The sequence below is a fragment of the Lacerta agilis genome, chromosome 17 (assembly GCF_009819535.1).
Source record: "Lacerta agilis isolate rLacAgi1 chromosome 17, rLacAgi1.pri, whole genome shotgun sequence".
In the NCBI taxonomy this organism is placed as follows: Eukaryota; Metazoa; Chordata; class Lepidosauria; order Squamata; family Lacertidae; genus Lacerta; species Lacerta agilis.
Genome location: NC_046328.1, coordinates 27,187,458 through 27,201,964, shown reverse-complemented (window position 1 = coordinate 27,201,964; position 14,507 = coordinate 27,187,458). Strand labels below are relative to the sequence as shown.

Here is a 14,507-nt window from a genome sequence, read left to right as displayed (position 1 = left end):
CCTTCTAGGTAACATTCCAAGGGCCGCATGCCTGTGGTAAGTAGGGCCAAGGGCAAAAGTGGATGGAGCATTCATGCCAGAATGAAAGCCGCTTCTGCCTTGTCTCGCGAGATCACAAAACGAGTGTCATTTAGTTTCATGCTCGCACAGAGGCGCAAGAGCCCAGGACCAAAAAAGGAGCATCCCAATTTTGCTCCCCATGTTGTTGGAGGCTATGAGTACAGTACTGTGTTGGCAACCAGTTTCTGAAACTTCCCCCGCCTTCTTGTAGAGGGATTGGTTTGCTTTTCTGTTATTGGTTATGATTCCTACATGGTTAGTTTGGAAAAAAGGTAAAAATAAAATGTGGAGCGGGGCAGGAGATCTGTGGCCTGGTCCTTAGGCTCCATAGGCTGTCTGCTAACACCACCACCTCTGACTGCCTTGACATCCTTTGCCTTGGCTCACGATGGCATCACAAAGAGCTGCCAAGGCTCCCCGTTCGGAAGCCTGGGGCCTTCCGTGTTCCAGGTTCGCCACAGCCCAGACAGGAGAAGCAGACTGGGAGGACATTTCTAGGCAGGCGCGTCTGAGCCGTGAGGGCTCCTTCAATCCGCCACCATGAATTACCTCACCGTGCCCGCCATGTCCTCTGTGCCTCAGATGGAGAAAATGATGCCGGAGCAGGGCCAAGGCCAGGGTGCAGGCGCCGGAGTGCCTGGGACTGCCTTTTCTGGCCTTGGGCCTGGGAATTTACCCTCACCCCACCCAGAGCCTTCCATGGTCCTGGCCGTCAGCTCCATGTCGCCCTTCATGAGAGGGTCCAGGAGATACAGCAGCAAGAGCAGCAGGCGGTCGAGGCAAGGATCCAAAACTGTACACACAGGATCGAGAGCCAAAAGTGAGGGGGTGACTCCAGGGGTGCATTTACACTTAACGTTAGTGCGGCGGGCCTCCCCACCCGACCCATTTTTAGACGGCCATGTATATTATCACTTAACTTCCTTCAAAATGGGGTGAGCCAGCACTGCTGCTTTTTCTAGGATTTGCTTTATACTGAATCGGACCACCGGACATGGAGCCCAGGGCTGTCTGCACCAGGAGTGGGGAGCCTTTTCTAGTCAGGGCCCCAGATCCTTAGCTCCCCAAACCCTGGCATGCCAGCTGGAGGAACCACCTGTCAGTCACCTGGCATCCCTATGATGCTAGGCAATGCCACGCTTTGAAGCAGTGGTGCCAACTTGAATAAACATATTGGGGGGGCAGATAAACCCTGCGCCCAATCTTAGCAATAGATGTACCTAGTGCTGATGAAGGGTTATTCCCCTTCACACCGCACTTTCCCACCCCAAAACAGCTCTGTGAGGTTGACTGGTCTCAGAAACCTTGACTGGTCCAGGGCTACTCTGAATTCTTAAAGCTAAAAAAGGACTTGAACCCAGCTCTCCACAAGCCCAAGTTTGTAGGCATCTGGGTGCCTTCCCGCTCGCACCAAAGCAACAGCGGCTGGCTGCAAAATTATGCATTTGCCTGCTTGAGCATATTTTTAGAACCTGCCTTATTTCTGTGACTATTATTATTATTATTATTATTACCGTATTATTATTGTTATTACTATTATTATTATTTGTATTTATAAACCGCCCTATACCCGGAGGTCTCAGGGCAGTTCACAGAAGAGTTCAACCTAAGTTGCTTTTAAATATTGCGTTTTAATTATAACCTGCCCTGGAACCTTGGGGTAAAGGGTGGATTAACAACAACAACAACAACAACCATTCCTTTTTTTCTGAGGATACTCAAGGGTACACAGTATCGGCACCTCTCCCCCCCCCCCAATGTTAAAAGTGTGGCACTTACTGTAACAACATCATTGTGTGTACCGACACCTTTCCCTCTCTAAAAAAATCAAACACTGACAACGACAACAACAACAACAATAATCATAGGTGGGGAGCTTTACTCTCCAAGTCATCTGAATTAAGCACTCCAGGTTTAATTATAATAAATGATAAGGAGCCAGGAGCCGCTTCCTCTCTTCTCCTAGCAGAGCTCTAAGACTTACTCCAATCTCAAGGGCTGCAAGAAACAACGTTGGAGGTTTGTGCCCAATCCCAGCTCTCTTGCCCTCCAGCAACCCTGTTACAAATTCCTTGCAAAATGAAGTCCAAACGAGGCTTTTATTAGGTGGGTGGGGGGCACAAAGGGACCTGGGCCCCTACGAGTTGGCGGCGCCTCTGCTTCAGGGCCCCAGTTTTCACAAGACCAAAAAACGAGTGTCTTTTGGTCTTGTGTTCACACGCACGTGTGAGAATTTGGGTCCAAAAAAAAAAAAGGAGTGTCCGATTTGGGTCTCCAGCATGTTGGAGGATTATGAGCAGGGGTCAGCAAACTTTTTCAGCACGGGGCCACTCCACTGTCCCTCAGACCTTGTGGGGGGTCCGGACTATATTTTGAAGGGGGAAAAAATGAACAAATTCCTATGCCCCACAAATAACCCAGAAATGCATTTTTTTTTAAAAAAGCATACATTCTACTCATGTAAAAACACCAGGCAGGCCCCACAAATAAGCCAGAGATGCATTTTAAATAAAAGGACACATTCTACTCATATAAAAACATGCTGATTCTCGGACCGTCCGTGGGCCGGATTTAGAAGGCGATTGGGCAGCATCCAGCCCCTGGGCCTTAGTTTGGGGACCCCTGATTATGAGTATGGTACTGTGTTGTCAACCAGTTTTTGGAAGAAAATCAAAACACTTTTTGCAGGGGGATTGGTTTGCTTTTCTGTTATTAGTTATGGTTTCTTACATGGTACCTGTTTGGACGTAGAAAAGGTCAGCTGGAAAAAAAGCTAAAAATAAAATGTGGAGCGGGGCAGGAGATCTGTGGCCTGGGCCTTAGGCTCCATAGGCTGTCTGCTAACACCGCCACCTCTGACTGCCTTGGCATCCTTTGCCTTGCCTCACAATGGCATCACAAAGAGCTGCCAAGGCTCCCCGTTCGGAAGCCTGGGGCCTTCCGTGTTCCAGGTTCGCCACAGCCCAGACTGGAGAAGCAGACTGGGAGGACATTTCTAGGCAGGCGCGTCTGAGCCGTGAGGGCTCCTTCAATCCGCCACCATGGATTACCGGTACCTCACCGTGCCCGCCATGTCCTCTATGCCTCAGATGGAGAAATTGTTGCCGACCCAGGAGCAGGGCCAAGCCCAGGGTGCAGGCGCCGGAGTGCCTGGGACTCCCTATTCCGGCCTTGGGCCTGGGTACTTACCCTCACCCCACCCAGATCCTTCCACGGTCCTGGCCGTCAGCTCCGTGTCGCACGCCTTGGGAGGGTCTAGACACCACCGGAGGAGATTCAGCAATGTGAGCAGCAGGTCGAGGAGAAGTGACAAATCTGCACATGGAGGGACGAGAGTCAAAAGTGAGGGGGTGATTCCAGGGGTGCAGTTTGGCTTTACATAGGTGCAGTGGACCTTCCCACCCACCCCCGGGCCATTTTTAGATGGCCATGTGCTTTATACTGAACCTGGCCATCGAGCCCAGGGCTGTCTCTGTCAGGAGTGGGGAGCCTTTTCTAGTCAGGGCCCCAGATCCTTAGCTCCCTAAAACCCTGGCAAGACTGTCAGAGGGGAAGTTTACATGGAGATTGGTCTGTTGGAAGAGTAGCTAAATTGCCGCTAGGAAGCCAAATCTTGTGCAATACGGACTCTTTTATTGAAATTAAAACAAGGTTAAAATATTCGAAGCTTTCACTTGCAGAACACGTAGCTAAAGAAGAATATATTTACGTTCACATGCTTATCCAAGCATGGGACTTGTCCCCCCCCCCTTACCGTATTTATTCGAGTCTAACGTGCACCTCAGTTTCCAGAACCTTGAAACCAAATGTGTGTGTATGTATGTATGTATGTATGTATGTATGTATGTATGTATGTATTTGCTGGTGAATGTAAATGTGCCATTGAATCTAATGCGCACCTTAGTATTCAAAACATAATTTGGCCAAAAAAGGTGAACATTAGATTTGAGTAAATACGGTAGTTGAAGGTTATTCCGTAAACATTCAAACTAACTCGTCTTTCTGTCTTTCCAGGCCTTGCACTCAGCCTTCTGTACATTGCCCAGCTAACCCATGCAGCTCCTTCCAAGAGGCTTCCACTTTCTCTTTCCAGCAGACTTCTCTTTACTGCTTCTTTGGGAGAACATCAGATTCTGTACTTCTTTTTTGTCACATACATTCAGAGAAACATTAGCACTCTTCTCCTCTATTGCATATGAGATCCTCCAAGTGTCCCTATTTTCCAGGGACAGCCCTGGATTTACAGAAGCTGTCCCGGTTTCAAATTTGATCCTGGGACGTCCCTATTTTCACTGGAGAAATGTTGGAGGGTATGGAGTTATATAACCCCCAAACCAATAAGATAAGTAACTATGCAACCTTTAAAAGACATCAGAAGGCAGCCCTGCATAGGGAAGGTTTTTACTGTTCAATGTTTTATTATGTTTTTATATGTGTTGGAAGCTGCCTAGAGTGGTTGGGGCAACCCAGGCAGATGGGTGGGGTATAATAATAATAGGAATGTCCCTATTTTCGTCAGAGAAATGTTGGAGGGTGTGTTGCATTTTAGAGAGTTCTCTCTTTTCTTCAGCGTTCATGGAGATGCAGCCATTACAGTCAAGTCACTCACACAAAAAACAAAATGGAGAATGTAATAAGATGCCTCCCATGTGAACAGAATTAACCAATCACACGAGAGCTACGGGAAAACATTCCAGAATTAAACACACATTCATGCATTAAAGCATTCCCAATTACAGTAAATTAAATCACTGTACTTAACATGGTCTCCTCTGGAGGAGGAGGAGCTCAGCCAAATTCAGAAATGATTACTTGGAACTGTGGGACTTAGTCCCCAACATGGGTGCTGTAGGGGGAGGTATGTAAGAAGGGATTTATTTCTGTCCCACCCACAATTCGTCACATTCAGCGGGAAAGCTCAGTTGATACAGCATGAAACTCTTGATCTCAGGGTTGTGGGTTCAAGCCCCATGTTGGGCAGAGAGATTCCTGCATTGCAGGGGGTTGGATTAAATGACCCTCCAACTCTACAATTCTATGATTCTGTTACACTGCAGTTTGGCTCCTGACAAAAACTGCATTATCCATATCACTGCTTGCTATGGTGAACACTTACATCATGTAATTACAAAATCAATCTCATTATCATTACATTATTCCATTACCAATAATACTGACTGGATAATTTCTGTTCTGGGCAAGGGATGAATAAGCAAACATAGCAAATCTCACCCCCATTCCCTTTCTCTTCTGGATTCTCCAACATCCCTTGGAATCATAGAATCATAGAAGTGTAGAGTCGGAAGGGACCCTGAGGATCATCTAGTCCAACCCTCTGCAATGCAGGAATATGCCGCTGTTGCATACAAGGATCAAACCTGCAACCTTGGCATTGTCAGCACCACGCTCTATCCAACTCAACTATCCAGGCCCTTGTTGCAGGCGACAACCTCATGCGGTCTGAGAAACTGGGTGAGGGGAATGGCTGCCTCCTCTGCCCTCACCCTCAAACGATTCTTCCTCCCTCTCTAACTCTAGCAAAGCCCACCCGCCATCATCGCAAAAGGAAGCACAGAAGAATGACTCTGAAAGAGATGGTGGTGTATGCCTGGCAGAAGATCCACCCACACCTCGTCTTGCTGCGGAAGATCATCTACGACTTGACTCAGTCTTTCATCTTTGACTTCATAATCTGCTCGGTGGTTGCCCTCAACACCTTATTGCTGGTGGCTCAAACGTTTGCGGTGGTCGAAATTCGGGGAGGTCAGCCCTCAGGAGAGGCGTTTCTTTCCTCATAAATAATCCTGCTCCGTAGACTTCTTCTGAATGCTGGGTAGTAGCCAGAGCATGCTCTGGTTTCAATAAGGCCAGGGGCTTCAGTCCTGCCCCAAGGAGAACTTCTGCTCCCAGACTCTGAAGGCTGGCCCTCAGGAGAGATCCCCACAGTTGGAAGTCATATTGACCCAAGGGCCTTATATCTGCAGAATAAGGCACTGACCCTTTCAGGAAGCAACACTAGTCAGTGACTACCTATCCCCCATAGAAACCAGCCAGTTGCTTCAGAACCTTGCTGAGACCACTTTGGAGTTTGGCCTTGCTTTTAGGGGCATTATCTGTGGTCCTGTACCCACACCTTTATCTCCTGTGGAGATTCAACCAGGGACTAATGCCCCCACTCCCCCGCTTAGGCTATCCACCGTCTTCAGTGGTGGGCATCTCCACAGATCACAACAGCTTTCATCATGGAGGAGAGTGGCTTTCTCACAACGGTTCTCTCTTTCTCTCCTCTCTTGCAACAGAATGGTTCTTTGCTGCCATGGATCCTGCCTTCCTTTCTGTCTACGTGTTAGAGGCCATCCTCAAGCTCATTGCGTTGGGCTGTGACTATTTCCACGACCCGTGGAATGACATTGGTGGGTCTTTTTGCAGTGTGGTCGAGGGGGTATGAACAGGTGCTGATGCCAGTGCTATGTTTCTAGAAAAAGAGGCGCCGGAACCCACCATGGACGCCTCCCTTGTTCTCTTATTATGGCAATGGCACCCACCAGAGAGGCCCCGGAACTGAGTTTCGGCAAGTTCAAGCTGAGAGAAAAAGCCCTGGCTGATACCAAGGGATTCCAGGGCAAACTATTTAATTAGCAGACTGCCTGAGAATAGCAACGTGTGCAGAACTAACAGCAGACCCTTCTCAAATGATGAAGAGGTTGGTACTAAGCAAGCACAAGATTCAGGGTGGGAATCAGCTATGTGTTGTTGTTTTCTCTAGAATGCCCATAATGTTATACTAGTTGTATAAGCTTAACGTTGCTTTCATGCTACACTTCCCAGCTCAGCTGACAGTCTGAAGCACCGTTTCATGTGGGTCTGCCTTAATTTCTATGTTTCCTCTTCTTTTCCTCACCAGATTTCTTCATTATGTGCATGACGGTGCTGGATTTTCTGCTTCCCTTGCTCATCAGAACGGGCAACCGCAGCAACACACTCACACTCTTCCGGGTCCTCAAAATCTGCAAGGCCGTCCGTGCTATCCGTGCCATCCGCTTCCTGCTCACACTCCGGTTAGCGCCAAAATTTCGAGCCTGGGGGGGGAGGGGAATAGAAGAGCTCCTTGGCGCCTCCAGATGGTCAATATTTCGCAAGAGGGCTTCTAGCACATACCAGGACCCTCCCGTCCAATACCTTGAAAGCATTCTTCTATCACTGTCCACAAAGAATATTTGGAACTGTAATTTGCTCAATAAATGGGTCATCTTATTTTGTTGGAAGCTGCCCAGAGTGGCTGGGGAAGCCCAGCCAGATGGGCGGGGTATAAATAATAAATTATTATTATTATTATTATCCGTAGCAACTTCCCAGGTTTTAGAAGGTGGGGTGCGGGGCAGAAGGATTGACAGCGACTGACCTTACAACCCTACCTAACTCTCAGTTTCTTTGTTTGCTTTTGCACGCAGGGTGATGGAGAACCTCCAGGAAGTCACAAGCACTTTTATGCTTTCCTGCCAGTCCATCGGAGCCATTATTCTCCTCATGTTCTCTTTCCTCTGTATCCTCCCGGGAAAGAGCAGAATGGAGAGGGAAGAATCCAGGTGCAGCTGGTGCCCATTGGGACTGGTAGGGCAGAAGGCAGGGAGGCCAGCGATAGGTGGCGCCAGAGCCAATGGTAGACAGAGGCCATTACCGTAATTCTAGTTTTGTCCCCATCCTCCTCCTCCCTGCTGAGTTCTAACAAGGGCAACACTGAGATCTGCCTCCTTCCGTTCCCCAAAATGTTACTGTCACTGATTTCTGTCATGTCATCCTATGACGAGTGAATTCCACAGGTTAATTACAAATCCTTGGAAGAGCAAAGGGATGGCGTTCTCCCGCGATCCTGCATTTCCAAGGCTGCTTATTTCGTTCCTTAGCCCCGCCTTCCACCTGTCAGTCATGTCTTCCGTGGTGCTGCGTGACATGTTCCAGGAAGCTGACGAAAAACACTTCGGAGACCTCTTCAACACCATCTTCACACTTTTCCAGCTCTTCACTTTGGATGACTGGTCCCTCATCTACCTTACCTGTCAAGCTGCAGGTGAGGGAAGAGGATGCTTGTCAGGCGGGGGGGGGGTGCATAGAACTTAGCGCAATTTTTAGCACAATCAGTTAAAAAAAAAAATACAACCAACCTCGTGTCAAGATTGAAGAGCAAGACGGGAATTTTGGTGGTGGTGGTGGGGAATCCATGCCGATATGTTAAACATGGAGATTTCCTGAAAAACCCACCCCAGGCAGCTTTATCACTCACAGGCCCCATGTATATTCCTTTCCAGGTTCCTGGTACATCATCATCTTCCTGATTATCTACATCCTTGTGGAGTACTTCTTCCTTCTCAAGTAAGTACTGTATAGGTTCCTCAGGTTTTTGACTTACTGGAGAGGACCTTGGATGGGAAGTCAAGGGATGGTTCGTTGATTTATTACATTTATATCATGCTTTTCCTCCAAGGTGCTCAAGGTAGCCTACATTGTTCACTGCCCGCCCACCACCACCACCACCACCCCCCCGCGGAATTTTAACCTTACATTATCAGGACCGGCCCAAGGTTCTCCCTGGCACAGAGATGTCAGCTTGCAAGGGGGCAGTTCTCTGCATGTGAGCCACTGTAGCCTCACCACATTCTGCTCCGTCCTTCGCCTCTTCATTTCTTGGACACTGGGGGAGGCCCGGCCTCCACCCCAAAAATATTGGGGGGAGCCCCAAAAGGGCACGCCCGCCCCCAGGATCTGGTGCCCCTGCTGTGGCAGATTTAGTCCTGCCTGAGACAGTGGAGGAGGATCTGCTTGGATACGACCTTGCGTCTGGTTTCGGGGGGGATGGGATTTGGGTGCCTGAGCTGTCCTCCTGACACCTGCTTTGAGACCATTGGGTTGATAAGTTTACCAAACTGGGCAGGGAAATCTGCCATACTCCTGGCGAGCTTCACAACTGAGCACCTTTGAACATGGGGTTCTTTGGTCTTAGCCAGACACTCTTAATGGGATTAGCTGTTTACTAAATACAGGTGAAACTCAAAAAATTAGAATATCGTGGAAAGGTTCATTTCTTTCAGTAATTCAACTTAAAAGGTGAAACTAATATATGAGATAGACTCATGACATGATGCAAAGCGAGATATGTCAAGCCTTTATTTGTTATAATTGTGATGATTATGGCATACAGCTGATGAGAACCCCAAATTAACAATTGCAACTTTGGGGTTTTCATCAGCTGTACACCATAATCATCACAATTATAACAAATAAAGCCTTGACACATTTCGCTTTGCATGTCGTGAGTCTATCTCATATATTAAACTCCAGTAGCTAATGAAAACAATTGCTTACATAAATGGACTTTTCCACAATATTCTAATTTTTCGAGTTTCACCTGTACATTGAGCTCTGACTGATCACACCAGAACGGGAACTGTGTGGGGTGGATTCCAAAAAGCACAGCAAGGTAAAAGCTTAAAGCGAAAGTAAAAAGTTTGAGATAAACTAAACGCAGCGATAAGCGCTCTTGAAACCCTGAGACACCCAAGAAAAGACTAAATAACAACTGGGCCAGCCCAGGACATTTTTGCTGCTTAAGGCACAGCAGAAAATGTTGCTCCCCCTGCCACCGCCTCCTCTACCGCCTGAGGCGACTGGAAGCAGCCCGCCCAGGGAAGTCCTGGTGCCCTGAAGGCAGTGGAGGAGTAAAAGGAGGCCAGAGAGGAGCAGGTGGCAGTAGAGGAAGAGGAGGCAGTGGCAGTGGCAGTGGCAGTGGCAGTGGCAGTGGCAGCGGCAGCGGCAGCACGAGAACAGCAGAAGAGGGAGGAGGCAAGCGGTGCGCTGGATTTGCTGCCTGTTCCAACTGCCGCCTGAAGCAACTGCCTCACCCAGTCTCATGGGTGGGCCGGCTCTGAATAGCAACGATTGCCGTTAAAGCCTTGAGATGCAGTTAGGCTCTGTATTGGATTTGAAAGCGTTCCTATATATGCAATGTATTTTTAATTGATTTTGTATATGTGATTGTTTTAACCTTTTTTCCTTTAAATAATCTTTATTGGTTTAAATTACACATATAAAAAGATTCACAATCTCAACAACATAAAAAGAAAAGGGGGAAAAAAGAAAAAGAAAAAAGTTAACTAACATAATAAAAAAAATCTTCCTTGTTAACACTTCAATAAAAAAATAAGTAAACAAACTTCTGAAAAACTAGTCTTCCAATCGTTCTCAATGTACTTTTCATACTGTCATTATTTTTTCTGCACAGTTTTTGATCTTTAGTACTATTCCATCTATCTCCGAAGATATTTATTATATATTTTATTTACAAGTACCACTCTAGTTCTGCTAGTATGGCCGGGTTGTTACAATACGATCCTATATATTCCTTGAATATTTTCCATTCTCCAAAAATTTTCTGATTCAATACTCCTCTAACTCCTCCTGTCAATTTTGCTAGTTGTAAGTGTTAGAACATGAGGATCTGCCAGTCTCTGATTGTGTACTGTTTCGTTCTTCCATTTCCTTGCCACGAGAATTCTAGCTGCTGTGATAGCATACATAAATAGTGATCTTATCTCCTTTTTAATTTCTAGTGGTAGAATACCCAAAAGGAAGGCCTCTGGGTTTGTTTGTTTGTTTTTATGAAAGCGATGGTTTTATGTACATTCCCATCTCTCTTTGAGGAAGCAATTGGTAAGTTGTGGAATATAGAACAGTCACAGCCCCGTTGCTGCCCTCTCTCCCTTTCTCTTGCAGCCTGGTGATTGCGGTCCTGGTTGACAACTTCCAGATGGCTTTGGTGAAGCGTCAAGAGCTCAAGAGGCAAAAGGTCAGCACAGCTCCCATTGGTGTACCCCGGATTTATGACGGGTGGGGTAGGACACCCACCTGTCACCATCCTCTGTGGCTCTGTCTAGCAGATTCGGAATGAAATGTCTCAACAACCGTTGTTTTAAACTACTTTCTTTTGACCTCAAGTGCTCAGAAAAATTTGTCAAAATCTTTCTACAATTTATACTTTTAGTTAAGGATTTATTTACTTAGTTACTTGATTTGGGAGGGGGCAGCTGCCGCCCCCTCTCCCCCATGCAGACTGGGGGTTGACAGGGAATAGCTGGGGCTGGGGCTGCCAGGATGAGCGTGCCAGTCACTGAGTTGTATTTCTTTCTCCAATTGACAGAAGTGGGTCGAACTGAAGGAGAGCAGTGTGGCAGAGGATGCTTTTGTCAAAGTAGCAGGTGACAATAGTGTTTGGGGGCATGGGCAGCAGGGTTTGAGACTGGGCTCAAGCTTAGAACCTTTATTGCAGGGGTGAGGAACCTCAGGCCCGAATGTGGCCCTCCAAATATTTCTATCAGCCCCTTGGACTTTCCCTGCAGGCCACACCTGCTCCTTGAGTGTTTTTGCCCACCAGGTGGTCCAGTTTGAACCACAAGGCCATTTCCCACCCACAGACCATGCCTATTTGTCAATCAGCTGACATCACATTAGCTGCCCTTGCTGTGCTGGTGAACCTGGGCGGGGTTTGGCTCAGTTTGGCTGAGTGAGCAGGCATGCATAACCAAAGCAAGCAGCTGGTCTTTTTTTTTTTAAGGCATCATCTCCAAAAGGGACTTCCCCTTCAAGCAGCCAATGCTTGCAAAATGCAGGCTTCTTTGTGTCCCCCACTCATCAACTGAACCTGAAATGAACGAGCCTAAGTTAGTTATGTCCATTCATTTCAATGGATACACTCTGAGTTGGACGAACACTGATTACAACCTCAAGTTCAGAGGGAGGGAGGTGATTCTTAACATTGAAGCCAGGCTATGCATGCTGGCAAGTCTCCTTATGCCCTACTGCAGATAAGCCCCAAGCAAAAGAGGAAAAGGAGGAGGAATTATTCAGAAAAACAGTCATGGGAAAATATGGCAGCCTCGAGTTGATGGACAGGTGAGGATGCACAGCAGCCAATATATGAAAATGTATCTACTTGCAACATTTTTTTAGCTTGCTCTTCAGTGGAAGAGAAGAAAACGGAGTTCCACAGAGGCTTACAAATATCAGTACAGTGGTACCTCGATTTACAAACCCCTCAGGTTACAAATGCTTCAGGTTACAAACTCCGCTAACCTGGAAGAGTTACCTCGAGTTGAGAACTTTGCCCCAGGATGAGAACGGAAATCGTGTGCTGGCGGTGCAGCGGCAGCAAGAGGCCCCATTAGCAAAAGCACACCTCTAGTTAAGAACAGTTTCAGGTTAAGAAGGGACCTCCGGAATGAATTAAGTTCGTAACTAGAGGTACCACCGTAGTAATAAGGAAGACCTTCCCCCTCAGACAACCAAAAGCAGCGGAACAAAATAATTTAGCAGTATAATAATAATAATTACAATGTTGCCAGGAAAGGTATCTTTCAGTTATGAAATGCCTGGGTGAAAAGTAACAGTTTAACACCCTTCCTAAATGTTAATTATGAGGTGGACAGATACATCTCACCAGGAAGAGCATTCCACAAGTAGGGAATGGGCTTTGAGAAGACGTGAGAAGACGCTGCCGCAAGTGAGCACCAGCCAGGCAGCGCTTGCTTTAACAGGGCCTCCTCCACTGATTATACTTAGGGCTTGAAATAGTTAATACCGGTACTGTACTGGGGAAGATGCTCTTATCAGTACTTATGTCCCAAGCTCTTTGGTACCCCCAATGATTTTTTCTTCTTTGTCTAGAGAGTGGGAATATCTCTACTTCTATTTTCGACTAATGACAGCAATTGAGACAAACCAGCAGCAGTTCCAGTCTCAGGCGGCCACCACTGACAAGATCTTAGACACTTTCTTTGAGGTAGGAACAGTGCTTTTTCCCCCTAGAAAAAAGGTGCCGGTATTCACCATACAATAGAGGGCTCTTGGGCCCTGCCAGAGTATCATCCCTCCCTCCCTAAGCCGGGCAGAAGTTGTCCAGGCTTCGGGAAGGAGGTGCGAGGCTCTGATTTGAAAAAAGAAGAAGGTGACAGTACTGCGTACTGGCACATGCCGCCAGGACAAAAAGCACCGGGTAGGAGAGTCCACTGAAATTAATCTCCAATGAAGATATGCTCTTTCTTTCCTCAAAGGAGCTCAATGAGATTAAGCTTAACCTCTTTGTACTCTTCATTGTTCAGTGCTGCTGGAGAGAATGAAATATACCGGTATCCATTTCCTAAGGCAGGGATGGGAGATATGTGTGGGCCCTCCAGATGTTACTGGACTCCAGCTCCCATCAGCCCCAGCCAGCATGGCCAATGAATTGGGAACGATGGGAGTTAGTCTAACAACATCTGAAGGGCAACAACTTCCCACCCTTGCACTGAGAGCATAGACCAAATGTTGCTGATATTTTTTTCACCAGTGGCCACATTTTGAATTTTGAGCAAGTGCCCTGAATGAGGATTTTAATCCTGGTTTCTCAAACCTTAGTCCAACACCCTAACCATTATACCATGCTGGAATGAGTGGGATAAAGTGTAATAAATAATCATAGGATCTGACTCCTTTTTTTAATCTCCATTTACAGACAGCTGAACATGATTACCTTTCCAAATGAAGATGTTTGCATGGTGTTCCCAAACTAGACTTCACCTGCTCCTGGAGGCTTCAGTTAAAGGGTCAACATAGCTTGACGTTTTATTGATTTCTCACTTGTTTTATACATTATGTTATGTTTATTAAATGACTTTTCATCTATCTGTTGAGCACAACTATATTTACTGGGTTTGACATAAATAAGTTGCAGAATCTGTTTTGAATGCTTGACTTTGCCCCTCAGAGGATTGTAGGAAGCTCCTCAAGCTCTGGAACTCCTTAGCAAGGGAGGCATGTTTTAAGGTTAGACTTACACCATATATTTAAATCATATTTTATACCACTTTAACAGGTGTACCTTTTCCCCCATAAAAGGGAGGGTAATGGGAAGTGAAGTTTACTCCTCACAGAATTATAGTTCTCAGCACCCTTAACATATTACAGTTCATAGGATTATTGGAGGGCTGGGGATGTTCTAAATGTATGGTGGGTGTGAAATGATGAATTTTCACCAATGGACAAAAACATTTTTATTCAGTCAGGTCTTTAGCTTCACAAGCTGGCTGTTATGTCCATTGTGCATGCTGCAATTTGGCTACCACTTTGTGCTTATTGATTTGCTTAACCTGCTTGTTTTTGATATTTTGTATTTTACTTGATTTCACTGTCAGCTTCCTTGAGCACCACTTGACAGAAAAGGTGGGACACAAATTTAACAACAAACAGACAGACAGACAGACAGACAGACAGACAAATGTTCATCTGGGACTGCACCCCTGCAGCTAACTTTCAATGTGATCCTATATTATTTTTACATGTTGATTGTTCCCTGTGAAGATGAAGCTTGTATTTAACTTGTGCTTCCCACAGTGCTGGAGAAATGTTTGCTTTGCAAACTC

At 46.5% G+C, this 14,507-nt stretch overlaps 1 protein-coding gene across 1 annotated transcript; it reads left to right on the top strand.

Annotated features, from left to right (window-relative positions):
* The first annotated feature begins 527 nt into the window (after nt 1–527).
* On the top strand, nt 528–13,775 carry CATSPER1 (cation channel sperm associated 1). The gene is made up of 13 exons (XM_033136208.1): nt 528–855; nt 3,150–3,344; nt 5,460–5,823; nt 6,360–6,473; nt 6,965–7,118; nt 7,512–7,603; nt 7,985–8,128; nt 8,367–8,430; nt 10,828–10,900; nt 11,252–11,309; nt 11,916–12,003; nt 12,775–12,889; nt 13,601–13,775. The coding sequence occupies exons 1-13, from the start codon at nt 601–603 to the stop codon at nt 13,628–13,630; spliced, it is 1,746 nt and encodes a 581-aa protein (XP_032992099.1). The 5' UTR covers nt 528–600; the 3' UTR covers nt 13,631–13,775.
* The last annotated feature ends 732 nt before the right edge of the window (nt 13,776–14,507 follow it).

Excerpts from the sequence above, each read along its gene's own strand:
- CATSPER1 (XM_033136208.1), top strand. The coding sequence starts at position 601 with ATGAATTACCTCACCGTGCCCGCCATGTCCTCTGTGCCTCAGATGGAG. Across the intron at positions 856-3,149 it reads CGAGGCAAGGATCCAAAACT|ATGGAGAAATTGTTGCCGAC; the intron begins GTACACACAGGA and ends TCTATGCCTCAG. Across the intron at positions 12,004-12,774 it reads AGCCTCGAGTTGATGGACAG|AGAGTGGGAATATCTCTACT; the intron begins GTGAGGATGCAC and ends TTCTTTGTCTAG.